Source organism: Erinaceus europaeus, chromosome 8, assembly GCF_950295315.1.
Source record: "Erinaceus europaeus chromosome 8, mEriEur2.1, whole genome shotgun sequence".
NCBI classification, from domain to species: Eukaryota; Metazoa; Chordata; class Mammalia; order Eulipotyphla; family Erinaceidae; genus Erinaceus; species Erinaceus europaeus.
Genome location: NC_080169.1, coordinates 10,925,582 through 10,952,701, shown reverse-complemented (window position 1 = coordinate 10,952,701; position 27,120 = coordinate 10,925,582). Strand labels below are relative to the sequence as shown.

Here is a 27,120-nt window from a genome sequence, read left to right as displayed (position 1 = left end):
CTTTTCAGCCACCAGGTTCCAGATGCCATCAGGATGCCAGTCAGGCTTCCCTGGACTGAAGACCCCACCAACGCGTCCTGGGGCTCCGCTTCCCCAGAGACTCACCCTACTAGGGAAAGAGAGAGGCAGACTGGGAGTATGGATCGACCAGTCAACGCCCATGTTCAGCGGGGAAGCAATTACAGAAGCCAGACCTCCCACCTTCTGCAACCCACAATGACCCTGGGTCCATGCTCCCAGAGGGATAGAGAGTGGGAAAGCTGTCAGGGGAGGGGGTGGGATATGGAGATTGGGTGGCGAGAATTGTGTGGAGTTGTACCTCCCCCCATCCTATGATTTTGTTATTGTCTCCTTTCTTAAATAAAAAAAACATTTTTTTTGGGTCTATACTCCCAGAGGTATAAAGAGTAGGGAAGTTTCCCAAAATCAGAAGGAAAAACACTAAGCAGAACCTGGACTGGAGTTGGTGTATTGCACCAAAGTAAAAGACTCTGGGGTGGGTGTGGGGAGAGTTCAGGTCCTGGAACAAGATGGCAGAGGACTGAGTGGGGGTTGTATTGTTATGTGGAAAACTGGGAAATGGATATACAAACTATTGTATTTACTGTTGACTGTAAAACATTGATCCCTCAATAAAGAAATAAAAAATGATCATAAAAAAGAGAAGACAGGTGTAGCTGGATATGTAACAGCAAGAGCCAACTGCTAGCAACCTGCTTCTGTACTCCCTGCTCGCTTTCTCTGCTATATATACCAATGGAATTGCACCAAGTAACCTAGAGATCCATACCTATAGATATAAATACCCTAAGGAACAATGTCTGGGTGCTGGTGTTCTTGCAAAGATATCTGACACGGGGCAGGGCATGGTGTTGGCGCACCTGCTTAAGCACGCACACTACACTGTGCAAGGACCCAGGTTCAAGCCCCTGATCCCCACCTGCAGGGGGAAAGCTTCACAAGTGGTGAAGCACGGCTGTGAGTGCCTGTTTATCTCCCTCTCTATCTCTCCCTCCCCTCTTAATTTTTCCCTGTCTCTATCCAATAATAAAGAGAAAGAGAGAGATATCCAACACCTAGCCCACCACTATTCATAGTTTATCTTTTTCCGAACTTTTGGTTCTCTGGTCTCATTTGCTGCTTCACTTTCAAGTCAACACTGATTCTTCTTCGGAGCAGTGTAAATACAGGTTAGGCTCCTGAGGGCCAGGGAACCCTGGATGCCCCCATGAGAAAATAAGAAAACTGTTCTCTTTCCACAAGTAAACAGCGAGCCTGAACACCTGTGAAGGGGGGAGTGGGTGGTGTTACCTCTCCTGCACTGTAGCTTCGGAGTCTCTGGAGGTGCTGCCGATGTGTTAAATGATTTGGAAGACGACCATTCTGAAGAGGGATTCGGGGGTCAATGAAAGTGGTAGCTCGGCTGTTGTGGTCCACGAAGAAAGACTGCAGAGAGAAGAGAGCAGTAAAACAAACACATTGCGTGAGAATGAGCCACTTGAGTTAGAAATACAGGGGGCAGTGCTAAGGGGCTCAGTTTTTCTTCTCTCTCTATTGTTTTTGTTATTGCTACCAGGTTATTGCTGAGGCTTGGTGCCAGCACTAGGAATCTACAGCTCTTATAGCCATTAAAAATTTTTTTTCATTTGATAGAACAGAGAGAAATAGAGGGTTGGTGGGGGGATAGGCAGTGAGAGAGAAAGATAGATACTTGCAGACATGCTTTACCACTAGTGTGGTAAACATAGATACTTGCAGGTGAGGAGCAGGGCCTCAAACACAGGTCCTTGCGCATTATAACATGTGCACTCAACCGGGTGCACCACCACTCAGATCCTGAGAGGCTATTTCTGTCCCTCCTTTTAATCAACTCAAAACTCGATGAAAGATTGGGGTGTGTGTATCTGTTTGCTCTGCAGTTAAATGAAGAGCTAGTACTCAGTGCACAAGGATTTTATAGTGGACTTCCAGAGTAGTGATCATAACACTTTACTCGATGTTGATAATGAATGAAGCAGCTTTTTATGGAGCAATTATACTAATATCTACTTATCTATAAAACTTTTATCATTAAATAAAGTTTTTTGTGTGTCCTCAGGCACAAATAAAGGTTTTTTTGTGTGTGTCTCTTTACATAACTAGTATGCTATCTAAACCCACAAAAGAAAAACTCTTCCCACTGCAGAATTAGCACAGTCTGACCAAGAAAAATTTTAAAAGGACAAAAAAAGTAGGAAGATGATAGCCAAAATCATTCTAAATATAATGTTGGTGGCCACTCAAATACTTTGATGATTTTCCATTTTTCTTTTCCTATATACGCATATAAACACAGATCAGATGTATGAATATATAGCTAACACAGATTTCTTAAAATTCCTTTATTGGGGGATTAATGATTTACAGTTGACAGTAAAATACAAAAGTTTGTACATGTGCAACATTTCTCAGTTTTCCACATAACAATTCAACCTCCACTTGGTCCTCCTCTGCCAACATATTCCAGGACTTGAACCCTCTCCTCCAACCAAAGTCTTTTACTTTGGTGCAATACACCAAGTCCAGTTAACACAGATTTTAACTAATCAATCAATCAATTAATTATTGGAATAGAGACAAAGCTGAATTGAGAAGGGAGGGGGAGATAGAGAGGGAAACAGAGAGACACCTGCAGTCCTGCTTCACCACTCATGAAGCATCCCTCCCCCCACCAGGTGGGGATTAGGGGCTTGAACCCAGGTCCTTGTGCATTGAAATGTGTTCACTCAACCAGGTGTGCCACTGCCTGGCCCCAAGACAGATTTTTTTAATGAGTGTATGGTATTCAGTTTGGTAGATGAATAACATTTAATTTTAATACCTTCTGTTGTACATCTGTTTTTTTTTTTTTCCTTTTCTTTTTAAAAAATAATGCTCTGGTAAGCACTTGGGCATAATCTTCATGGCATGTCTTATTCCTGTATATGTCCCAGTATGCAGAAGTATTTTTAAATCTAAATTTACCTTTTGTAAAAGAGAATCACTTCTTCATTTTAACAAAACCCTTTGCACCACAGAATAATCTTTCACTTACTCCATTTGAGCAGACTGTAATGTTTAGTGAAAACATCTCCACCTTAAATGACTTCAGTTGGTGCTCATTTTAGATACATTTAGAGGTAACCTGACAGGAAGTACACAAAGGCATTTTATACATATTTAGAAATTATTCTTGGGTGACACAAGTTTATAATTTCTAATGTTAGATGCCACTTTCAGTAAAACTGCTCAAGGATTCTCTTTAAAAGTCATATAAGACAAAATTTCATTATGGAGATGAAAACCATTTCATGTATTACACCAAAGTAAAAGACTCTGGGGTGGGAGGGAGGGTTCAGGACCTGGAGCATGATGGCAGAGGAAGGCCTAGAGGAAAACTGGGAAATGTACCAACTACTGTATTTTACTGTCGACTATAAACAATTAATCCCCCATTAAAGAAAGAAAAAAAGAAAAGCATCACTTCTGCCCCTAACAAAGATAAATAACAATTCTCTCAATATTAAATGAGTCAGCAATTGTGGCTTGTGAAAACATTTCTTTTTTTACATTTTTTATTTATTATTGGATAGAGATGGAGAGAACTGAGAGGAGAGAGAGGGAGATAGGGAAAGAGACAGAGACACCTGCAGCCCACCAGAGACACCTGCAGATTCACCACTCATGAAGCTTTCCCCCTGCAGGTGGGGACCAGGATATTGCACCTGGGTCTTAAGCACTATAATGTGAGCACTTAACCAGGCAGGCCACTGTCTGGTCCCTGTGATAAAATTTCTTAGGGCAGCATCCCACACACATTCAGAAAGAATCATGCACCTAAAAACTTGGATGGTAGGGGGTCGGGCGGTGGCGCAGTGGGTCAAGCGCACGTGGCGCAAAGCGCAGGGACCGGCGAAAGGATCCCGGTTCGAGCCCCCGGCTCCCCACCTGCAGGGGAGTTGCTTCACAGGCGGTGAAGCAGGTCTGCAGGTGTCTATCTTTCTCTCCCCCCCTCTCTGTCTTCCCCTCCTCTCTCCATTTCTCTCTGTCCTATCCAACAACAAAGCAACATCAACGATGGCAATAATAACCGCAACTAGGCTGCAACAAAAAGCGGAAAAATGGCCTCCAGGAGCGGTGGATTCATGGTGCAGGCACCGAGCCCAGCAATATCCCTGGAGGAAAAAAAAAAAAAAAAAAATATATATATATATATATATAAAAAAAAAAAAACTTGGATGGTAGTGATGATGATATGTTCTCAAAAAAAAAAACTGCACTAGATAATTCAAAAAGTGATGCGAGTGATATAAAAAAAGTTATGAGTAAAGAGTCTGAATAAGAATGAAATGTGGGTGGAAAAAAAACCCCACATTTGTTAGCATGTTCATATAATATGTGACTTTAAAAAATGCAAACTAAAATGAGCATATTGACTTTATAAGTATTAAACATACTGACAATAAATATTTAAACATACTAATTTAATAGATATTAAAAGTAGACTTCTGGGGGGCAGGGGATGGTGCACCCAGCTGAGTGCACACCTTACCATGAACAAGGACCTGCGTTTGAATTCCTCGTCCTTCTGTAGGGTGGATGCTTCACGAGTGGTGAAGCAGGCTTGTGGGTCTCTCTTTCTCTTTCCCTTTATATCTCCCTCTCCTCTCTTTAATTTCTCACCATCCTACCCAGTAAAAAATAGAAAGAAAAGCCGGGTGGTGGCGCACCTGGTTGAGCACACACATTACAGTGCACAAGGACCTGCGTTTGAGCCCCAGATCCCCACCTGCAGGAAGGAAAGCGTTGCGAATGATGAAGCAGTGCTGCAGATGTCTCTCTTTCTCTCCCCTTCTCTACTTTCCTCTAAGCTCTCAATTTCTGGCTGTCTCTGTTCAATAAATAAAGATTAGGAAAAATTTTTTTTTTACTGTTTTTAATAAAAAAAATGAAAAAAAAAAGGAAAAGGAAAAGGAAAGAAAGGAAAAAAACGGTCACTGGGAGAAGTGGAGTCTTAGTGCCAGATAACTCTGGTGGCAACTAAAATAACAAACAAACAAACAAAACAAAACAAAAAACAAAACAAAACATAGACTTCTTTAAAATTTCTTTATTGGGGAATTAATGTTTTATATTTGACAGTAAATATAATAGTCTGTGTATGCATAACATTTCTAAGTTTTCCACATAACAATACAACCCCCACTAAGTCCTCTGTCATCTTTTTTGGACCTGTACTCCCCTCCCCCACCACCCTAGAGTCTTTTACTTTGGTGCAATTCCAGTTCAGATTCTACTTGTGTTTTCTCTTCTGATCTTGTTTTTCAACTTCTGCCTGAGAGTGAGATCATCCTGTATTCATCCTTCTGTTTCTGACTTATTTCACTTAACATGATTTCTTCAAGCTCCATCCAAGATGGGCTGAAAACGGTGATGTCACCATTTTTGACAGCTGAGTAGTATTCCATTGTGTATATATACCACAACTTGCTAAGCTATGCATCTGTTGTTGGACATCTGGGTTGCTTCCAGGTTTTGGCTATTACAAATTGTGCTGCTAAGACCATAAGTATACACAGATTTTTTTGGATGGATGTGTTCAGTTCCTTAGGATATATCCCTAGGATAGAAAATGCAAAAAACTCACTGCAAACTCTAGTGTACTTCTGCTTTCAGGTATATATTTTGCAGTAGTTTATGGATACGTGTGAACATATGCTCTCTCTCACAGAAACTGGTGTATATCTAGAGGCAGACTGGGAGTATGGACCGACCAGTCAATGCCCATGTTCAGCGGGGAAGCAACTACAAAAGCCAGACCTTCCACCTTCTACAACCCACAATGACCCTGGGGCCATGCTCCCAGAGGGATAGAGAGTGGGGAAGCTATCAGGGGAGGGGGTGGGATATGGAGATTGGGTGGTGGGAATTGTGTGGAGTTGTACCCCTCCTACCCTATGGTTTTGTTAATTTATCCTTTCTTAAATAAGTAAATAAATAAATAAATAAAAATTAAAAAAAGAAAATGCAAAAACATACACTTTTTATACTCAACTATGTACCTAAAAATTTATAACTTATGGTTAAAGTTTTTTTTAATGTTTTTGCATGTATGGTAACCCTGTTAGCATAAATTTCTAAAAATTGAGTTAATTACGGGGGTTAATTTAAAGAAATAGTTACAATTATATATCTCTATTAGCAAACTACCCTCACACTTTATGGATGTAGAGTAAACTTGAAAGAATGCAGAATTAATAAAAATGGGTGAATTATAGTTTCTAAGAGAAGCCAAACATTTTCTCATGGATTTATTTATCAATTTCTTCATTGAAGTATTATCTACACTGTCCATTCCTCTTTTTTATTATTTTTGAGATATTAGGGTTTTCTTTTCTTTGTTTATTTCCACAAGTTAGTTATTCATCTACAAATTTACTTTTTATGTTTTTTTAAATTAAATTTATTTATTACTGGACAGAGACAGCCAGAAATCAAGAGGGAAGGTGGTGAGAGAGAGGGAGACAGAGAAACACGTGCAGCACTGCTTCACCACTCACAAAGCTTTCATTCTGCAGGTGGGGAACAAACCCCAGTCCTTGCGCCCTGTTAACAGGTGCTCTCAACCAGGTGTGCCATCATCCGACCCCATGTTCTGTTTTCTAGTACACAGAATTAAAAAGAATATTCCTATGTAATCAAATATGCCAATATTTTCTCTCTAGTGGTCAATGAAATATTTAATTGTATATTTCTAGTCTCACTTCAGTGGAATAATTGCTTCTAAATTGTTTTTGTTTGTATTTCAAGGGTTTTGCACATATGGAATTTTATTGCCCGACTAACTTTTTCCATCTACACCATGCCTCGGCCTCGCATGAGCTTAATGTGCAGCTTGGCGATACGAGAATCCGGCATGAAGCCCAGCTGGTCTATCTTGGCGTTACTCTCGATCGCACTCTGTCATTTCACAAACATCTCATAAAAACTGCAGCAAAGGTGGGCGCGAGGAATCACATCATTGCAAGACTGGCCAGCTCCTCATGGGGCGCGAGCGCTTCCACACTACGATCATCATCTCTGGCATTATGCTATTCCACTGCAGAATACTGTGCCCCAGTATGGTTCCGTAGCCCCCATGTCCACTTGGTCGATTCCAAATTATATTCCTCCATGAGGATCATTTCTGGAACCATCCGTTCCACCCCGGTTCCATGGCTGCCAGTTCTTAGCAACATCACCCCGCCAGATATTCGTCGGGATGCGGCATCATCTAAGTTCATTTCCCACGTCTACGCTCGACCGGACTTGCCAATATACGCGGATATCTTCGCCCACCCTGTCCAATGCTTGACGTCTCATCACCCAATCTGGTCCCCTACGCCTACACTGAACTTCTCTGATCCAGACTCTTGGAAACAGAGTTGGCAGTCAGCTGAGGTCAAGAACAAACACCTCATCACAGACCCCTGCAAGCGTCAACCCGGCTTTGACCCAGCACGTTATGATTGGGCCCTCCTCAATCGCTATCGAACAGGCCATGGCCGGTGTGCCGCTATGTTCCATCGCTGGGGAGCCAGAGACGACCCGAACTGCCCCTGCGGCTCCAGACAGACTATGACCCACATAGTCAATGACTGCCACCTCTCCAGAATCAAAGGAGGTCTTGAAACTTTACATCAGGCTCAACCTGACGCTGTTGACTGGCTACGGAAGAAGGGCAAACACTAGAAGAATTGCTTCTAAATTGTTTTTGTTTGTATTTCAAGGGTTTTGCACATATTGAATTTTATTGCCCGACTAACTTTCTCATTCAGACACACACACACAGAGGGAGACAGACAGACGCCACAGCACCAGAGCTGGGTCCCCCACCACCACTGTAGCACCTCCCTTGTGTTGCGAGGGCTCAGAGTGTGGCTGCAGACATACAGGCAGGCAACCTACCTGTTGTATGCTTTACATTGGTTTGTTCTAGATCTCCCCCGCCAAGAGAATTGGATCAGTCCTGCTAATTTCGCGGCCCGCTTGGCCCCGCCCCAAGGAACCCCGACAGAGTTCCAGAGTTACAGAGTTAGAGAGAGTGCTTGGTGCTGCTGTGGGGAAAGAGGCAGCAGAGTTCTGTTTGGTGATTAGTTTGTCTTAGTTTATAAATCGTTGTTCCTGAATAAAGAAATACAGCTTCCCTGCCCAGCCGTATGTCTCTGGTCGTCTCTGTTACCTGCCCGTGAAGCTAGCCCAGCCAGCTAGAGCCTCCGAATTTTTAACAACACCTACCTACTTCTCAGCTCCTTAAGTTTATTTTGGTATGAGGTTTCAATTTGATTTTTCTCCCTTGAATATCTATCTCCTTCAAATAAGCCTTTCCCTCTAGTCTCTAGTCCCATTACATATGGATCCTTATAAATACCATTATCTGTTTTGAGATTATTTTATTTGTCCCAATAGTCTGTGAAATTTTTTTCACTGTTTCAGTTATTAATGCCTATGAGGCATATTGTATGGCCTATTAGCCATGGGCTATTGTATTCAGTTTACCAATATTTTGTTGAGGACTTTTGTGCCAGTGTTCATCTCAGGTCTTGGTCTGAAGTTTTCTTTTTTTGGTAAAATCTTTTTCTGTTCTGGGGAACAAGGTGATGTGGACCTTACAGAATGTATCTGAGAGTGTTCCTCCCACCTTGGTGTTTTGAAAGAGCTTGAGGATGATTGGTGTTCTTCTCTGAAAGTCTTGTAGAAATCATTAGTAAAGTCACCTGGGCTTAGGATTTGTTCTCAGGGAGACTTCTGATTAGTACTTTAATTCTTACACTAGTTAGGGAGCTCTATAAGTAGTTTACTTCCTCTGACTTCAGTGTTGGGATGTGGAAATGCATCTATTTCACATAGGTTGTCCAATTTGTTTACACATAGACATTCATAATTAATATTCTCTTACGATCCTTTTCAGTTCAGTCTTGTGGGTGAAATTTTGCCTCCCATTTCTGACTTTATTTTTTATTATTTATTTACCACCGGGGTTATAACTGGGACTCAGTGCACTATGAATCAACCATTCCTGGTAGCTATTTTCCTGTTTTGTTTTTTTTTTCCTTTGTTTTTTACTTGACAAGACAGAGGGAAATTGAAAGGAAGGGATAGAAAGGGAGAAAAATAGACACCTACAGACTTGCTTCACTGCTCATGAAGGATCCCCCCTAGCAGGTGAGGAGTTGGGGCTCAAACCTGAGTCCTTCTGCCTGGTAGTCTGTGTGCTTAACCAGGTGCACTGCTGCACAACACCTCTGATTGTTTTTTCATTACAGCTCTCTCTCTTTTTTCTTGGTTAGCTTGGCCAGCGTGTTTGTTTATTATCATTTCAAAGAATCTGCTCTTGGTTTCTTTAATTTATTTTGTATCATCTTTTTGGATTCTATTTATTTCTGCTATAATTTTTACTATTTTTTTTCTGACTGTTGGGTCTCTTTGTTGCTCTTTTTTTTTTCTTTAGTTCTGTCAATTGCAATGTTAGACTGTTTATTTGAGATCTTTCTGTTTTGTTAAATTGGGTCTGTATTGATATGAGATTCCCTCTTAACACTTCCTTTCTGGCATCCCATAGACTCTGGAAACCCATTTCTTCATTTTGTTGGTCTCCAGGTAATTTTTTATTTCTCTTTTGATTTATTGAATGACCCAGGTATTATCCAAAAGCACGTTGTTGGGGTTTCCACATTTTGGGACCTGGTGCCTGCACTACAAATCCACTGCTCCTGGAGGCCATTTTTTTTCCACTTTGTTATTGTTGCCATTATTGCTACTGTTGTTGTTGGATAGGGCAGAGAGAAAATGAAAGAGGAAGGGAAGACAGAGAGGGAGAGAGAAAGACAGACACCTGAAGACCTGCTTCACTGCTTGTGAACTGACCCCCCGCCCACAGGTGGGGAGTCGGGGTAGAACCAGGATCCTTACGCTGGTCCCTGCGCTTCATGCCACATGCACTTAACCCAGTATGCTACCGCCTGGCCCTCTTAAGGTATTATTATTATTAATTAATTTTTTATTATTGGATAGAGACAGAGAGAAACTCAAAGGGAAGAGGGGAGATAGAGAGGGAAAGAGAGAGATACCTACAGTCCTGCTTCATCACTTGTGAAACTTTCCCCCTGCAGGTAGGGACCAGGGGCTTGAACCTGGGTGTGTATACACTGCAGTGTGTATGCTTAACCAGGTGTGCCACTGCCTGGCCCCAAGGTATTTCTTTCTTCATTTGTTCTATTGACTTCTATTCTCATATCATTATAATCTGAGGTTGAGTCTTTGTGCGTGATAACATACACATAGCCAGTGGCACCACCACCTAGTGCCCCCTGACCCCAGAACAATTCTTTTGTAAAATGATACCTACTGTAAATACATTGAGGTGACTGATGATAGTGAAGAAAAAAAAAAATCTCACTTTAGTAATCTGGTTAGGTTTCAAAAGCATCATAGGCAAGACCAATCTAGGTTAATATCTCACAAAGGCAAAATATGAGCTGGTAATGTGGCACAGAGCCTTATTTGCTGTGTTATTTTAATGGAAAGTGAAGGCATATTAGGAAAATCTAATAATGCTATTAAAACGCATATTAGTGAAATCTAATAATAGTGATCTAATAATGTTACTCTCAAGAAATGAAGAATTTCATTCTCTGAGAATTAGTTGTCTGAGGAAGCAAAATGATAGGCCACTGAAGATAATCTTGCTTTAAGCCCAAACCTTAATTTTAAAAGAGTCATTCTCAACTGGATGTGATTTGCTCCCTGGAGAGATATAATCAGGCCTCAGTTTCAGAAAAGTGTTATTGGTATCAGTGGACGGAAGGTGGGATGGCCGCTGACCATTCTATAATGTACCTGACATCCAACCCTGATGTGGATGTTGCTAACTCACTTCTTTTTTTAAAAAATATTTTTTTAAAATAATAGGTATTTATTGATTATTGAACAGAGACAGAGAGAAATTGAGAAGGGTGGGGGAGATAGAGAGGGAGAGCAAGAGACGCCTGCAGCCCTGCTTTGGCGACCAGGGGCTTGAACCTTGCACACTTTAATGTGAGTGCTTAACAAGGTTTGCCAGCACCTGCTCCCCTAATTTACTTCTTCCTGGTGGGCAACAACAAAGGTTTCTTTTACTTTTATCCCTGATCCCCCATCCCCTTTACCTTTCTTTTGTTTTGTTTATTATTTTCTTTTTACATTTACTTTAATGAAAGAAAGACCAGAGCACTGATCAACTGGTTTATGCTAATGCTGGGAATTGAACTTGGGGCCTTGGAGCCTCAGGCATGATATGACAGTTAATTTTTTGCAGAACCATTATGCTATATCCTCAGCCCTGCCCCCTCCTTACTTTCTGGGAAATTAAAAATAAACAGTTTATTTAATCAAAGACTCCCACAGCACTCACCTTTCCCTGCTGGTCTGTTTTGATCTCCCAGCCCCGGGGTAACTCAAGCCGCGTGTCAGCAAACATGTTGATGAAATTCACCAAGTCCCGGTTGTGCTGGTAGCGTTCAAAATTGCGTGCATCCCGCCGAACTTTGAGAATCATGTGTTTTAAGCAGGTGCTACTAGTGAAGACGCGGTAGGCACTCTAAGACGGGGGTCAGGGCCGATGGGGGTGGGGAGGGTGGAGTTAGGAAGAGATCAAGCACACTTTGAACATCTCAAGATGATGTGATGTGACTGCTATGTAATGATTTACTGTGATCCTTGAGAAAGAGATCACGCTCGAGAAGTGAATACACATCACAAATGACACAGGAACCTATTCTTTGTCCCCCACTCTATCTGCTGATTGGCAGTTTCGGACACTAGTCTGAAACGTTTTTCTTACCCACTTTCAACATTCGGGGCTCAATTTGGCAGTTATCTCAGCAGAATACTTCTCTTCTTACATCCTGTGCTACTAAGAGTGTTCTATCCCCCGCCCCTACCCTCAGTTCAAGCCTGTCCTCTTTTATTCATTTGTTGTTACACAAAATAGGGAGCTCTTGCTTTCACCCTAAAATGCTTTTGTGACTCTAGCTTATAGGCCTGTGCCTCAATCATATTAAGCACTTATGAATGAAAGAATTACTGAACACAGTGATATTATGCAATGTGATTACACTGCTTTCTTGGATATACAATCTACCCAAAAAGAATTGAAAACCACTTCATAGATAAAATCCTATCAGGTTTCACATAAATGTGACATTCGAAAAACCTGATTATATCACAAGGAAAGCGATTTATTTATCTAGGAAAAACATATTATAAGACTTCTTTAATGAAAGTGATTTTAGAAAGTGATTCAGCCTGAATTTCACACTTATATTTATTATTATTTACCAGAGCACTGATAAACTCTGGCTTGTAGTGGTGCAGAAGATTGAACCTGGGACTTAAGAGCCCCAGATATGAGAGTCTCTTTACATAACCATTATGCCATCTATCCCCAGCCGAACCTCATACTTCTTTCCTTTAAAATTTAACATGTAAAACAAAGTCTTTGCAAGGCACTTTTACTGATATTAACTCATATGAACCTACTAAAAACCCAAAAGGGTAACAGGCTTTCCAAATTCAGCTTTTTTTGTTGTTGTTGTTCTTTTTTCTTCTGGGGACACTCAGTAAAAAGAATGGATTGGGAGCTGGGTAGTGGCACATCTGGTTGAGCGCACATGTTACAATGTGTGAGGACCCAAGTTCGAACCCCTGGTCCCCACCTGCAGGGGGAACACACTGCAAATGGTGAAGCAGTGTTGTAGGTGCCTCTGGGTCTCTCCTTGTCTATCGCCTCCTTCCCTCCTGATTTATGGCTGTCTCTATCCAATAAATAAATAAAGATTAAAAACATAAGAATGGATTGAAGTGTCTTTCTTCATTTTCTTTCCTGGTTAAAAGCTACCCTCTCTGATCTACCTCTGCTAAGCTGCATTTGTATTCTTGAAACTTGTCCTCTTCATTTCGAGACACTCACATAGTTGGCGTGCAACACAGTAAAGAACTCAGGGTTGGTGATGAACTTGACCGCTGGAGACTGCAGCAGCAAAGTAATTTTTTGTGAGTTCACTGGAGAAAGTGAGCCTTCTCTTCTCAGATCTGGAAAAAGTGAAACAAAGCAGCAGGGGAGAACATAGTTTCAGACGGCTCATCTCTCTCGCAAGAACAACACACAAGCCTTCATCTATGTATTTGGAGTGTACTATTGTTTTTAACAGTAATCTGAACAGAGGTCACAGAGATAGGAGCCAGTGTTATATCACTTTGTGTAGGTCAAGAAGGACTATCTCTAGTCGTCTTTCTGCAAAAATTCAATTAGGCTCAAGTCCTCAAACATTTATCTCTTCTCCTGAAGACATTTTTCTTTTTTAAGTATTTATTTATTTATTCCCTTTTATTGCCCTTGTTGTAGTGATTATTGTTGTCATTGTTGAATAGGACAAAGAGAAATGGAGAGAGGAGGGGAAGACAGAGAGGGGAGAGAAAGATAAACATCAGCAGACATGCTTCACCGCCTGTGAAACGACTCCCCTGCAGGTGGGGATCTGGGGGTTCGAACCGGGATCTTACGTTGGTCCTTGTGCTTTGTGCCATGTGCGCTTAACCTGCTGCACTACCGCCCGACTCCCAGACATTGTTCTTATTTTCTTTATAAGTTACTAAAGAATATATAATGATAGATGGACAAAAATGAAAAAAAGAGGGGATTACTTTTCCTTCCCTCCCTGCTTCAACATTCATACACATGAGGCTTCACATTTTCTCCCCTTGTTGAGATGAACTGACTTCGTACCTTGTTTCATTTAGCAGAACATGGCAGAGGTGAAAATATGCTAAATTGAGGTTCTGAGAGGTCTATCTCTCCAATTCTCATTATGAGAACATGTTTAGTACAGAGTGACAAGCCCCGGTGGGGGGGGGGCGGGGCGGGGGAAGGATGAGTCAATCCAGCTGAGGTCGCCTCAAGCTCTCAGTTCATGGTGTTTTGACAGCTCAGCAAAGACATGTGCATGAGTCTAGCAGGATCCAGAGGAATCACCCAGCTGAGCTTCACTCAACTTGCCTACCTCCACATCCGTGGGGATTACTGCACAGCTATGAGTCTAAGTTGCTAAACTTTGGTCTGGGAATTGTTACAAAGCAGATATGAACAGAGCCAATACCAAATCAGAAGTAAATTTTTGTTTATATTTTCTTCCTGTTTCTAATTGTTTAACCATTTTACAACACCTCTTTCAGAAGATTAAACAAAATGAAATAATAAATGGACAACCTAAAGGAATAGGTTGAAATGAATAGACCAGAGTCAGTTAAAGTTGTTGATGGAACAGTGTGTATATTTAAATACTCAGCCACAGAGAACTGAGGGCTGATCGGGTAAGAAGCACATGCCTGCTGGTTCACACATCCCTGAGCCTTCTTTTGGGGAAAAAAAAAATCCTGCTGTCATTAACCCAATTTTAAAAAGAAAGCAGATCACTAAACTGTCACTGTGATAATCTTATGACACTGTAGGCACAGGAAACAGAAGCTTGTTTCTTGCACCTTTGCTTCCTTCCTTTTTTTTTTTTTTTGTAATTTTAAAACATTTTCTTTATTGACTGAATAGAGACAGCCAGAAATTGAGAGGGGAGGGGGAGGTAGAGAGGGAGAGAGAAAGAGAGACACCTGCAGCCCTGCTTCACCACCGCAAAGCCTCCCAGGTCCTTGCCCTGAACCACCTGGGCCCCTTCGTAAGCCTTTTCAATAGTGTTTTCTGAATTCTAACTTAAGTAGATGCACCCTGACAGACGCCTAAAGTATCTGGTGAAAGGCTTTTGGGCCTCAGTGTACATGACATAATCCCCCTGGGAAACCACTTTAGCCCCAGATTTCTCTATCAGGGCAATATTTTATTAATATTTTATACTAAGTGCACTTAAGTAATTATGCCAGGGGCCAGGATGTAGTGCACTTGGTTGAGTGCACACATTACCATGTGTAAGGAACTGGGTTTGAGCCCTCACTCGCAACCTGCAGGGGGAAAGCTTCATGAGTGGTGAAGCAGGGTTGCAGGTATTTTTCTATCTCCTCTTCCCCTCTCAATTTCTCTCCATACTATCTAAAAAATAGAGAGAGAGAGGGGAAAAAAAAGAAAAGAAAAACCAGAAATATGGCTACCAAGAGCTGTGGATTCATCATGCAGGCACTGGGCCCCAACAATATCCCTATAGGGGGCAATAAAACAATAAAGATTAAAATTAAAAATAAAAGTAACTTTTTCTAGTATTGTCCCAGATTTCCTTTGAAGCAGATTTTGGATCTATATTTCATGCTTTACTTACAAAACCAAAAAAAAATTAGGATATTAGAAAATAAATTTGCTTAATAAGAAATGATTAAGCCACTGCAAGAGTTGCCTTGATACAGCAGACTGTATTAAAACTAACTGGAGTTTCTAGAATTCATCTGCCTTCCTGCCTCCAAAGCTCTAGTCATTCTGCTGGCATTCTCTTCACTGTGAATCCACTCCTTTTGGATGGGAAACTTCTGCCTGTTTCCTACTGTGGATGTCAAGCTTATTTCTCCTCCACCTTAACCTCCGCCCCATTCAATTGTTTTCTTTTCCACTAGGGAGATGGAGAATCTCCTGAGGGCTTTACACATTCTGTCACACCATAGTCACCTGAAGCCATCCCAAGAGACTGGGATGCCTCTCTCCCATACCTAGGCTTGACTGAGAAGATTCCGCTTCTGAGTCACTCCCGCCACCTCCTCCTCCTGTTGTATTTTGTTCACAACTCTGGATTCCAGAATCTTCTTCAGACCTCTCTGTTGCAATGGTTCGTTGAATATTTTGATACCTGTGTATCAGGGAAAAAAACAAAACAGTTAACTGGAGGAATTGTAAGAAATTATCTTGGATACTTGGAAAGAAATATTTAAAATTATGACCAAACATACATGTCTGTGGATGATCTGACTTCTATTTTGAGAGTTCTAAGTCTCAAGTAGGATGGCTTTTAAAAAAAACAATAGAATAATATTTTGCTGTGATATAGCAAAAATATAGGTTCAAACCTCACCCTCTCAATACATTGAAGGAAACGTCAGTGCTTTGATATATATCCTTATGCCTCTATCTGAAAAAGTGATTTCTCAGCACAAGCATTACAGGTTAGAAGGAAATGGAAGGATAAAGTGTTGAATGGAAAAGACCTCAAACAAAGAATGCCCAACCCCTCTAGGCTATCACTCAGATTTAAAGGAGAGATAAAGATATTTTAAGACAAACAACAACTGAAGGAATTAATCTGCACTAATTTGCTCCTGTAAGAAACACTAAATGGTCTTATATGATAGAGGAAACCAAAGATAAATCTTAAGAACAGCCAGGAATTAAAGAGATAAAAAGGTTATTAGTTCCTTCAACTCTATACTTTCACTAACTGTCAAAATTATCTGAATTCATCAGTCAATAGGCACAGAGTATCAAGATAATTCAGGAAACAAAATGCAATACCTTATTATTTGCAAGAGACACATTTCTGCTTAAGAAATACTGTAGATGCAAAATTAAGTATAAAAACAAAATTGTCTAGGAAAATGGGACTGAAAAAACATCAGACAAAATAGATTTCAAGTTTAAAGTTTGTTTTATATTTATTTATTTATTTTACCTTTTGTTGCCCTTGTTTTTTTTTATTATTGTTGCAGTTATTATTGTTGTTGTAACTGATGTCGTTAGGGCAGAGAGAAATGGAGAGAGGAGGGGAAGACAGAGAGAGGGAGAGAAAGATAGACACTTGCAGACCTGCTTCACGACCTGTGAAGGGACTCTTCTGCAGGTGGGGAGCCAGGACTTGAACCAGGATCCTTAGGCTGGTCCTTGCGCTTTGTGCCACATGTGCTTAACCCACTGCACTACCGCCCAATTCCTGATTTCAAGTTTTAATAGGTAACAAGAGACAGAGGTGGTGACTGTATAATGAGCAAGGTATTAATTCATCAAGAGAACTCAATTCCTATTGACAAATATACATCAAATGAAGAAGCACCAAAGTACATAAAGTCATAATGTTCCAACTCAAGCAGAGATATGGCAGCAATATTATCTCAGGGGACTTCAATATTCCATTCTCACCAAAAGACCAATGAACCAGAGAGACAATCAGTAGGGCAATAACTGTGAGAAGTTAGACTAGTCGGGTTTACTTGATATTTATGAGACATCACATACCCCCAAAGTTGAATACACATTCTTCTCTAGTGCTCACAAAATAGTCTCCAGAATAAACCACAAGGCAAGATACTGACAAGTGTTAAAATTCAGGCATATGCAGGTCACTTTTTTTTTTTTTATATCACAGTGGAATAAATCTAGAAGCCAGCCACAAAGAGAAAACTAGGAAAAATATATGGACACTAAATATCCAAACATACATATGGAAACTAAATAATATGACTTTTGGATCAAAGAGGAAATGGAAAAATTCCTGGAAAGAGATTAAAATGAAGACTCAAGCTATCAGAATCTATAGTAAAAGCAGTACTAAGAAAGTACTCCATTCAGCAATGGAGGCTCCTATCAGAAAACAAGGAAAACTGACAATAGCAATAAACAATCTAAACTCACAACTAATGAATTTAAAGAGAAAAAAAAAGGCCTTGGCAGTAGCGCACCTGGTTAAGCACACATTAGAATGATGCGCAAGGATCTGGGTTCAAGGCCCTGTTCTCCACCTGCTGGGGAAAAGATTCACGAGTGGTGAAGCTGGGCTGTAGGCGTCTTATCTGTCTCTTTCCCTCGCTATCTCTTCCTCCCATCTCAATTTCTCTGTCTCTATCCAATAAATAATAATAATGAAAAAGAACAAATGAAATCTAAAGTTATTAGAAGGGAACTAATAAAAATTAGAGTGAGATTATTTGAAACAGAAAGCAACTAAAAAAAAAAAAAGAGATCAGTGCAACCAAGAGCTAGTTCTCAGAAAGAGTAAATGAAATTGACAAACTTAAAGATGACAGACAGATGCCAACAGACATAATGTAATGCTCACTATATTATGGAACCACAAACCAAGATAATTCTGAGTTACTACTTCTCATCAAAAGCAACAAATGCTGGTGAGGGTGTGGAGAAAAGGGAACCCCATGTTTTGCTGGTGGGAATGTAAACAGGCACAAGCTCAGGAAAGCAGAATAGAAAGTTCTCAAAAAATAAAAACTGATCTATCATATGATCTAGAAATTCCTCTGCAGGAGGGCTGGGCAGTGGCATCCCTGGGAGAGCACACATGTTACAGTGTATAAAGACATGAGTTCAAGCCCTGGGTCTCCAGGAGGTGTGGGAAGAAGCTTCATGAGTGGTGAAGCAGTGCTTCAGGTATCTTTCTCTCTTTAAATAATTTTTATTTATTTTAATGAGGAAGAGAGGTACAGAGAGACAGACACAGAGTGAAAGACTAGAGCACTGATCAGCTCTGGCTTACAGTGGTGTTGGGATTGAACCTGGGACTTCAGAGCCTCAGGCCTGAAAGTCTTTTGCATAACCATATGCTATTTCCCCAGCCCCCCTCTCTTCCTCTCTATCTCCCTCTTTACTATCAATTTCTGTCTTTACTCAATACTACTACTACTAATAGTAATAATAATGAAATCCCTCCTCCCCCTAGGAATGTAAAAAGACTAACCCAAAACAATATATATGTCTGCTTATCTATTGCAGCATTATCACAGTAGGCAAGATTTGGAGATAACCAAAGTGTCCAATGACAGAGAAGTGTTTATCCCATGGTTTAGTCAGTGTTTCCTTTTATAGATAAAAAAATTTTAAAAAGGACAGTGAAAGTATTACTACTCAGCTACAAGGAATGAAGCCTTGTCTTTTTGCAGCAGCATGAGTGAAACTGAAGGGGATCATGCTAAAAAGCCAGAAGGAGAAAGAAAAATACCCAATGATGTCACACATGTGGCACTTAAGAGACAAAGAAAGTGGGGAGACAGGATGGCACAAGTAAACCTTTATTCTATGTCTGACATTCTGAGGTCACTGGTGAATAAGAAGGGTTAAATGCCTTGAGGTATGGGAGATGGCATTTTCTTTTTCTTTCTTTCTTTTTTTTTTTAATTTAAGAAAGGATTAATTAACAAAACCATAGGGTAGGAGGGGTACAACTCCACACTATTCCCACCACCCAATCTCCATATCCCACCCCCTCCCCTGATAGCTTTCCCATTCTCTAGCCCTCTGGGAGCATGGACCCAGGGGCATTTTCTTTGGGTTTGTTCATCCCCGCCCCCAACCCAAAGAAAATGCATACAGCCTGACAATGATGGCCCCAACCTGCGGGGAGAATGAATTTGAGCTGGGGAGAGCATGTGGGAACTACTGCAACAATGCAAGGTGGAGATGCTAAAAGCAGGCAGGGTGGTGACTATTACCGGCTCTCTGAGCATACTGCTGAGAGGAGGGGAACCACCTACATTCTGTATGGTTACTAAGATTAGTCGGATTTGCCAGCAAAATAGAGCAGTTTCCTAAATCACGTTGACTTGATAGCCTGCTCTGCCTAATCCACACTGCATTTTGCAGGCAGATGTCAAGCTGTCTCTTTCCTCTTGGTTCAGTTCTACTTCCTTCACGCACATTAGGTCTTTTTTTTTTTTTCTCCTCCTTAGAAGACTTCTAGTTTGCCTTAATATCTCAGCCTACCATGGCCATAAAATGAAAATTTAGCTGAAGGAACAGCAAGAATGAAGAAGGGACCAAATTCAAGAGCTATTTAGTAGAAAATCTGGGAATAATTTTCCATGTGGACTCAACAGACTTTGGGATCTGATTGATTGGGTGTGGAAGCTAAAGAAGGTTGCAAAGGTTAAGATTTTTCAGAGCAGGTAGGTGGAGTTGCCACCATGAAAAAAAGTAAGAGTATTTAGGAGGATGTGACAGTGTCGAGGGAAGACTTTTGAGTGGATGTGGACATGGGACTTGGAGAAAATCAAGGTGTGAAATGTAGGCAGAAGATTATACAGTGTATAATCAGGCCTCCAGGATTCCCAGAAAGGGGAAAGTAAGGTCTACAGCTGCACAGCTTCTGAAAAATGGTGGCCTTTTTCCTTGACTTTCTTTTTAAAATTAATTTTACTGGGGCCAGGTGGTAGCACACCTGGTTGAGTGCACATGTTACAATGTACAAGGACCTGGGTTTGAGCTCCCAGTTCCCACCTGCAGGAGGAAAGCTTTGCAAGTGGTGAAGCAGGGCTGCAGGTGTCTCTCTTTCTCTCTATCTCCCTCTACCCTCTTGATTTCTGGCTGTCTCTACCCAATAAATAAAGATAATAACATTTTTAAAAACTATTTCATTGATTCTATCTGAGAGAGAGAGTTTCACATGAGACAGGAGAGAAGCCAAAGCATACTGTGGTATATGCAGTGCTGGGGTTGAACCAGGAACCTCAGAGCACATGAGGCCAACTCTCTACTGGTTGAGCCATTTCCCCAGTCACCTTTCCTTAACTTCAAAGAGGAATTCTTTTCTCAAATGTGATCTTCAGATCACCTGCAACCTAGGTTTAGTAATAATTACAGAAACTAAATCAAAATTAAAATCTGCATTTCTAGCAAGTCCTTACACCTACATAGAGGTTTCAGAATCACTGGTCTGGAGGCTTTCAGAGATCTGCTCCCCATATCTGCTATAAAGAATCCTTTTCTGGGGCCAGGTGGAGGTGCTCCTGGTTGAGTGCATGGACCTGGGTTTGAACCCCTGGTCCACACCTGCAGGGGGAAAGCTTTACGAGTAGTGATGCAGAGCTGCAAGTGCCTCTCTGCCTCTCTCCCTCTCTATCACCCCCCTCCCTCTTGATTTCTGGCTGTCTCTATCCAATAAATAAAGATAATAATACATTTTTTAAAAGAACCCTTTTCCTGCAAAAGTTACTGGGAGGCATTCCTGAAAAGCTGTCTGATCAGAAAATGCAGAGTGAGAGGGCAAGAAGGATCAGAGAATTGGTGAGAAATACTCGTGATTTATGTAAGCACCTCAATAGGCCCATGCGAGAAGGTAAAAAGCAACGCTCTGTGACGTTCTTCCTGTTGTACCTCAGGATTGCAGATAAGAAGGGAGGATAGAGTGGGCCAGCTGTCTAAATGTGTAACCTTGACCAGTGAGAGAAGCAAGACTTCCCCAAGCTTAGAGAAGTTGCTGTCAGAAGACTTCCTGTGCTGCTGGGGTTTCACACATGTGCAATTCCACCACTTTGGGGAGGGCAAAATTCTTTTTATTTTAGAGGAAGAGACAGAACTAGAGAAAGATAGGGACCACAACACTGTTCCACTATTCACGGAGCTTCCCCTGGTGCTAAAATGATGGTCCTGTCTGGTGCCGAGGCTCAAATTCAGGACCCTGGATATGGTAAGGCATCACACTACTGACTCTTTCTTCACACTACATGAGACGCTTAAGATTATGAAGCAGTATGAGATGAACTTATAGTGTAGAATGTGAAAAACGCATGGAAAATGAACAATAAATTACCATTGTAACTATGTAAGGATTGTGCATAATACAGAAACTGAAGATCTACAAAAAATTTAAAAGAAAACTAAACATTGAAAGAATAGGAATGTAGATCTTGTCTATTTTAAAATTTCTATTTACCTTCATATTATGATAATATTCACATAACTTAAAAAAATCAAACTTACAAAAACAAACTCTAGCTGATTATTTTAAATAAGAATATGTGTTTATATTTCCTGCTTTGCTCAATAAATATTTGGTAGTAATGACAGCCCACTCATACTATCTTCAAAGTGTAGGAATTAATTTGAGAAAGGGTCTTTTACTGAGACCTGTTAAACATCTGGTAGTATAGCAGGCATGGGGAGGAATGCAGAGGAGAATATGGGAAGTAGTGAGAGGTCGAGAACAAGCAGGTACAACTAGGAGGTTTTCAAGGTGGCAGTCAAAGACTCCAGATGGAGAATTCTGGAAAGGTTTCAGAAAGCACACACACACTTAGGTTAGAACTTTGTAGGATGAGACATGTACCAGATGGAAAAGAGGCAGTGGGGAGGGGAAGGGCTTCTCTGGAGCTTGTGGCCAAGCCATAAAGGTAGGGAAGAGGGTGTGCTGTGTCTGGAGACTTAAGTTTGAAACTGGTCGCTGCAAATGGCTTCAGTGAATGTTTCGTTTCTCCTCCTGCACACACATTTCCCAACCACCTTAAAAAGAGTCAAGAACAAGTCCTTCTAGGAATGTTAAGAAATATTTCTGAAACAAGGTGGTGGTGCACCTGGTTAAGTGCTCACATTACAGAGTGCAAGGACCCAGGTAAAAGCCTTTGGTCCTCACCGGTAGGGACGAAGCTTCATGAATGGTGAAGCACGGCTGCAAGTGTCTCTCTCCCTCTCTGTCTCCCCCCTCTTGATTTCTCTGTCTCTATCTATTAAATAAATAAACTAAACAAAATAAAAAATTAAAAGATAAGTGAATGAATAAATAAGTAAAAAACCACTGATAATTAAAAAAGGAAATGTTTCTATTTGCTGTGAGTGATCAGTATAAATTTCTCCTGATAAATGAAAGTTATATAAAAAAATGACCTCTGTGTGTAGTCACATGTGAGCTGGATGCAGTATCCTTTCTGTGGTTGCTGTGATTATGTCAATGACTTTTAAGTGTTTGAAAGGAATAGGCTAAGATAAGTGCTGAGAAGCCTGGCTAGTTAACTTAAGGTTATCTGACCTTTTTCAAGTAGTTTTTCTTTTCTTTTTTTTTTTTTTTTTACACAAGACTTATGCCCTTTCTCAAATTCCCTAATTCCTTCCTTCTTTTTATCTAGACGGATGCCTCACATACAGCAAAGTCTGCCTGCCTCTTCTAGCATGTTTAAATTCACTGAAGGGCGCAAGCATGAATAAATCAAGGCATGTAAAACTTTTCTAAAGGCCTGCTTCAAGATGGGCTTGATCTAATTTTTTTTTGTACAACTTAAACACAAAGAATTTTCATGGATTTTTTTTATATTTATTTATTGCCCTTGTTGTTTTATTGTTGTAGTTATTATTGTTGTTGTTGATGATGTCATCGTCGTTGGATAGGACAGAGAGAAATGAAGAGAGGAGGGGAAGACAGAGAGAGGGAGAGAAAGACAGACACCTGCAGACCTGCTTCACCACCTGTGAAGCGGCTCCCCTGCAGGTGGGGAGCCAGGGGCTTGAACTGGGATCCTTAAGCAGGTCCTTGCGCTTTGCACCACGTGCGCTTAACCTGGTGTGCTACCGCCCGACTCCCAGACCTTTTTTTAATGTAGGTTAAATGTAGGTTTCTGCTGTTTCCATTTTATTGTTTTATCTCGGTGCTCAAACTGCAACTCCTTAGATGTAGCCTATGACATCCTCCTTACTTTGTAGCCTGTTAAATAATTTCAGTTATTTGGGGAAGACAAACCTAGGGTTTATTTTACATACAGATCTCAACAGATGTATCTGTAAAAACAAACAAACAAACAAAAAACATTGTGTCTTCTTGTCTTTTTTGTTATCACAGTTCATTTGTTTTGTTACAGGACTTTTGTTGAAGCTCCCACAAAGGAGACTCATCCATGGATTTATTTTGGTGGGTTCATGTCTAATGCTGTTGCATCATCCCAACTTATTCCTTGTAATGTGCTTTGTTTCCGTAGGATGATTGCAGAGTGAGTCTGTGGGAATGACTCCAGAGAAATGTGATACCAATGGAAATCTTTTATGGTTCTCCTTAATGACTTAACCACTCAGCTGCTGAAGAGGGGGGAAATCAAATATCTTCCAAATGCCTGAGTAAAAAAAAATCCCAGTGATTTTTCACCTGAATCATTCTGTTTAGTGGATCAGAAAGTTTTTTTGTTTTTGTCTCTTTACACTTTCAGTAGAACAGCATTGTATTTTTTTTTCTCTAGTTTTAAAGAACATTTGCTACTAATAGGTATGTTCCTTAAAGCCACTTATTTTACACTTTGTAATCTCTCTTAATCTTTAGTGTCATAATACTAAGGTGGCATGTGCATATAACTAGAGTTGAGCCTGCAGTGTGCCTATCTACTTTCTAAAAGTATCCCTAAGTCATCATCGTGACCTGAAAGAAGCAAGCTGTCAGACACAATACAAGAGCTACTGTCTAGGGTTTAGTTTGCAGGTCAGAAAACAAAATGACCTTTTCAAACTTACTAGTGAGGGGGGAGTTTTTATTTGCTTTTCTCGTAGGGGGTGGCAGAGCTGGGGCATCATATATGTGCAATCTTAGCACTCTGCACTACCTGTCCATCAGACAGACAGGCAGAGTGACAAAGAAGCTGAGAGAAGCAAAGACACCCCAGCACAAGTGCTATAGCACCTGCCTTTTGGTGCCAAGGTCCAAGCTTTGGCTGCATACACGGCAATGCACACACCTTACCTGGTGAGCTATCTTTCTGTCTTTAGTTACTATGTATTCAATTTTTTTTGTGGCATCAGGGACTTTCATATGTACAATCTCACTGTTCCCAGGGGCTAACTTTCTCATTCTTTTAAAACTTAACTAGAGACAGAGACTGAGGGGGCCAAGTGGTAGTGCAACTGGTTGAGTGCACATGTTACAATGTGCAAGGACTGAAGTTCTAGCCCCCAGCCCCTACCTGCAGGGGGCAAGCTTCATGAGTTGTGAAGGAGGGCTAGAGATCTCTCTCTACCCCCACTCCTCTTGATTTCTGGCTGTCTCTACCCAATAAATTATATATATAAAACAGAGACTTGAGAGGGAGAGATACCATTGAGCCACAGCTTCCCTTGAGGTCATACTACTTAGATGTGATCTTGGGGTTCAAAACATGAGCCCTGGTCAGGCCTTCTAGGATATTGATGTGGAGCCAAGATTCAGAAAAGAGTCTGCTGGACTCAGGTTCTCTGCTGGGCCATTTAAGCAGTAACTGTAGCTGTTCAAATATGACTCGTACCATAACTTATAAAGGGAAAGGGAAAAGCTACCAGGGGAGCTTTCTTCTGATCCAAGGATATAATTTTTAGGCAAAACAATTTCCCCAAGATGTTTTTAAACATTTTTAAAAGACGAAAGCTTTTTAAAAATTAGTAGGACTGAACTTATAGAAATTTGTCAGATATAGAGGACCTAGTGGGGGTTGTATGGAAATAATTATGGAAATATGGAAAATTGAGAAATTTTATGCATGTATAAACTATTGTATTTACTGTCAAATGTAAAACATTAATCCCCCCAATAAAAGAAAAAAAAGAGTTAAAAAAGAAGAAATTTGTCAGATATGATAAAGCATGAACAAAGTGGTTAAAGAAAGTCCCCTTCTGCATAGCTTTTCAATATTTTATAGAACACAAATCTTTTCAGTTCTTTAAGTTCTGAATCCTTATTAGATTCTTACAATAGTCTGCCAGAAAAATGTTTAATTTTGCCTCTAATTTCTGGAAGGTACACATAACAACCTCAGCGAACACTGAGGAGACAGCCTGTCCATGGATTCTTAATTAATATCTGTTTTCAGGCTGGCTGTATGGCTTAATCTGCCAATGCATAGTTCTCCATGTCCAGTGGTGAAGCAATTACAGAAGCCAGAACTCCCACCTGCTGCACCCCAAAAAGAATTTTTATCCAAACTCTCAGTGGGGGAGAAATGACAGGGAGAAGATGATCAGAGGGCTCTGAACTCCAACTCCATCAGGACCCAGAGAGAGAAGAGGAGAAAAGGAGGGACATTTGGATGGAGTAATAGGTGTAGGTGTGACTTGGGAAGGAAGAGAGGATGGGACCATAGGAAAAATGGGAACATATATACAGATACGGACAGATAGCTGTAGAAATAATAGTTAACCCATAGGTGCAACCTTAGGAGAACAGCTGTAGCTTACAATGGAGAGACTGGGGACCCTGAACTCTGGTGGTGGAAATGGTGTGGAGTTGTACCCCTGTTAACTTGTAATTTTGTAAATCAATATTAAATCACTAATAAAATTTAAAAAAAAAAATGGGTGTCAGGTGGTAGTGCTGTGGGTTAAGTACAAAGCATAGGACCTGGGCAAGGATCTTGGTTCAATCCCCCAGGTCCCTACCTGCAGAGAGGTTGCCTCACAAGCAGTGAAGCAGGTCTGCAAATCTCTCTATCTCTTTCCCTCTCTATCTTCCTCTCCCCTCTCAATTTCTCTGTCCTATCCAAAGAATCGGAAAAAAAAAAGCCACAGAAACAGTGGATTTGTAACCCTGGAGGAAAAAAAAAAGAAAGAAAGAAAGAGAAAGAAAGAAAAAGAAAATCTGTTTTCAAACGTGAGAGATCAATGGAGTCCCTATCTTTAAATGACACTTGGACGAGTTTACCATCTGTGCATCTGTGACTAAGTTCTAAATCTAACTTTCCAAATACCTACTATGAATGGGTTTCATAAGAGCTCCGTTACTCTCCAATTTCTGCACATAATTTGAGCAGAAAACTTGAAGGGGGCTTATATTATCAATAGCTGTCATTCTCTGTTCTCTCTCTGGCTAACAGGACTCTGTACGTGGGTCACCAACCTCCTGTTGAGTTGCTCCATTTGCTGGATGGACCCTGACCTCCGCATGCCGTCAGGGGTGGCTGCTGCTGTGGGCCTCTGCCAGGTGGTCGTGCGGTTCACATGGTCCACATAAAAGACACGCCCATGGCTGTCGATGCGTGCTTCCCAGTCTATGAGGTAGTAAAGAGGCAAGAAGAAAAATTAAGAAGAAGATACTGAACCCTAGGAAACAGATGCCATTTCTAGATAGAACTCACCATTAGTTACGGGCTGAAGGCTAGACACCACACCCACAAAACCTGACATGCCTTGTGAGGTACAGACATGGAACCAAGCTTCCAGAAAAGAGCCTACTGGACTCGGGTTCTGGGCTGGATTATTTAAACAATATCTGGCTGTTCAGCTATGACTCGTGTCATCATTTATAAAGGGAAAGTCAAAAGCTTAACATATTTCTTAAAAGTTTCCATGCGTCAATCTTGTTGGCGACTTAAGTGAAAGACGATTGGAAACATCTTCCGGTGACACCTGGCATATGATGCTGGAGAAAATGCTTTGCTAAACCTGGT

General features: G+C 40.9%; 1 protein-coding gene across 4 annotated transcripts in view; it reads right to left on the bottom strand.

The window, feature by feature from the left end:
- HECW1 (HECT, C2 and WW domain containing E3 ubiquitin protein ligase 1) overlaps positions 1 to 27,120 on the bottom strand; it is a 345,650-nt gene that overhangs the window by 71,661 nt on the left and 246,869 nt on the right. For all 4 annotated transcript variants that reach the window (XM_060195885.1, XM_060195887.1, XM_007535072.3 and 1 more), the window contains 5 exons: positions 26,571 to 26,721; positions 15,736 to 15,872; positions 13,007 to 13,128; positions 11,450 to 11,635; positions 1,312 to 1,446 (listed from right to left, as the gene is read on the bottom strand). In XM_060195885.1, coding sequence (XP_060051868.1) covers positions 1,312 to 1,446; positions 11,450 to 11,635; positions 13,007 to 13,128; positions 15,736 to 15,872; positions 26,571 to 26,721 — 731 coding nt within the window. The remainder of the gene's footprint in view (positions 1 to 1,311; positions 1,447 to 11,449; positions 11,636 to 13,006; positions 13,129 to 15,735; positions 15,873 to 26,570; positions 26,722 to 27,120) is intronic.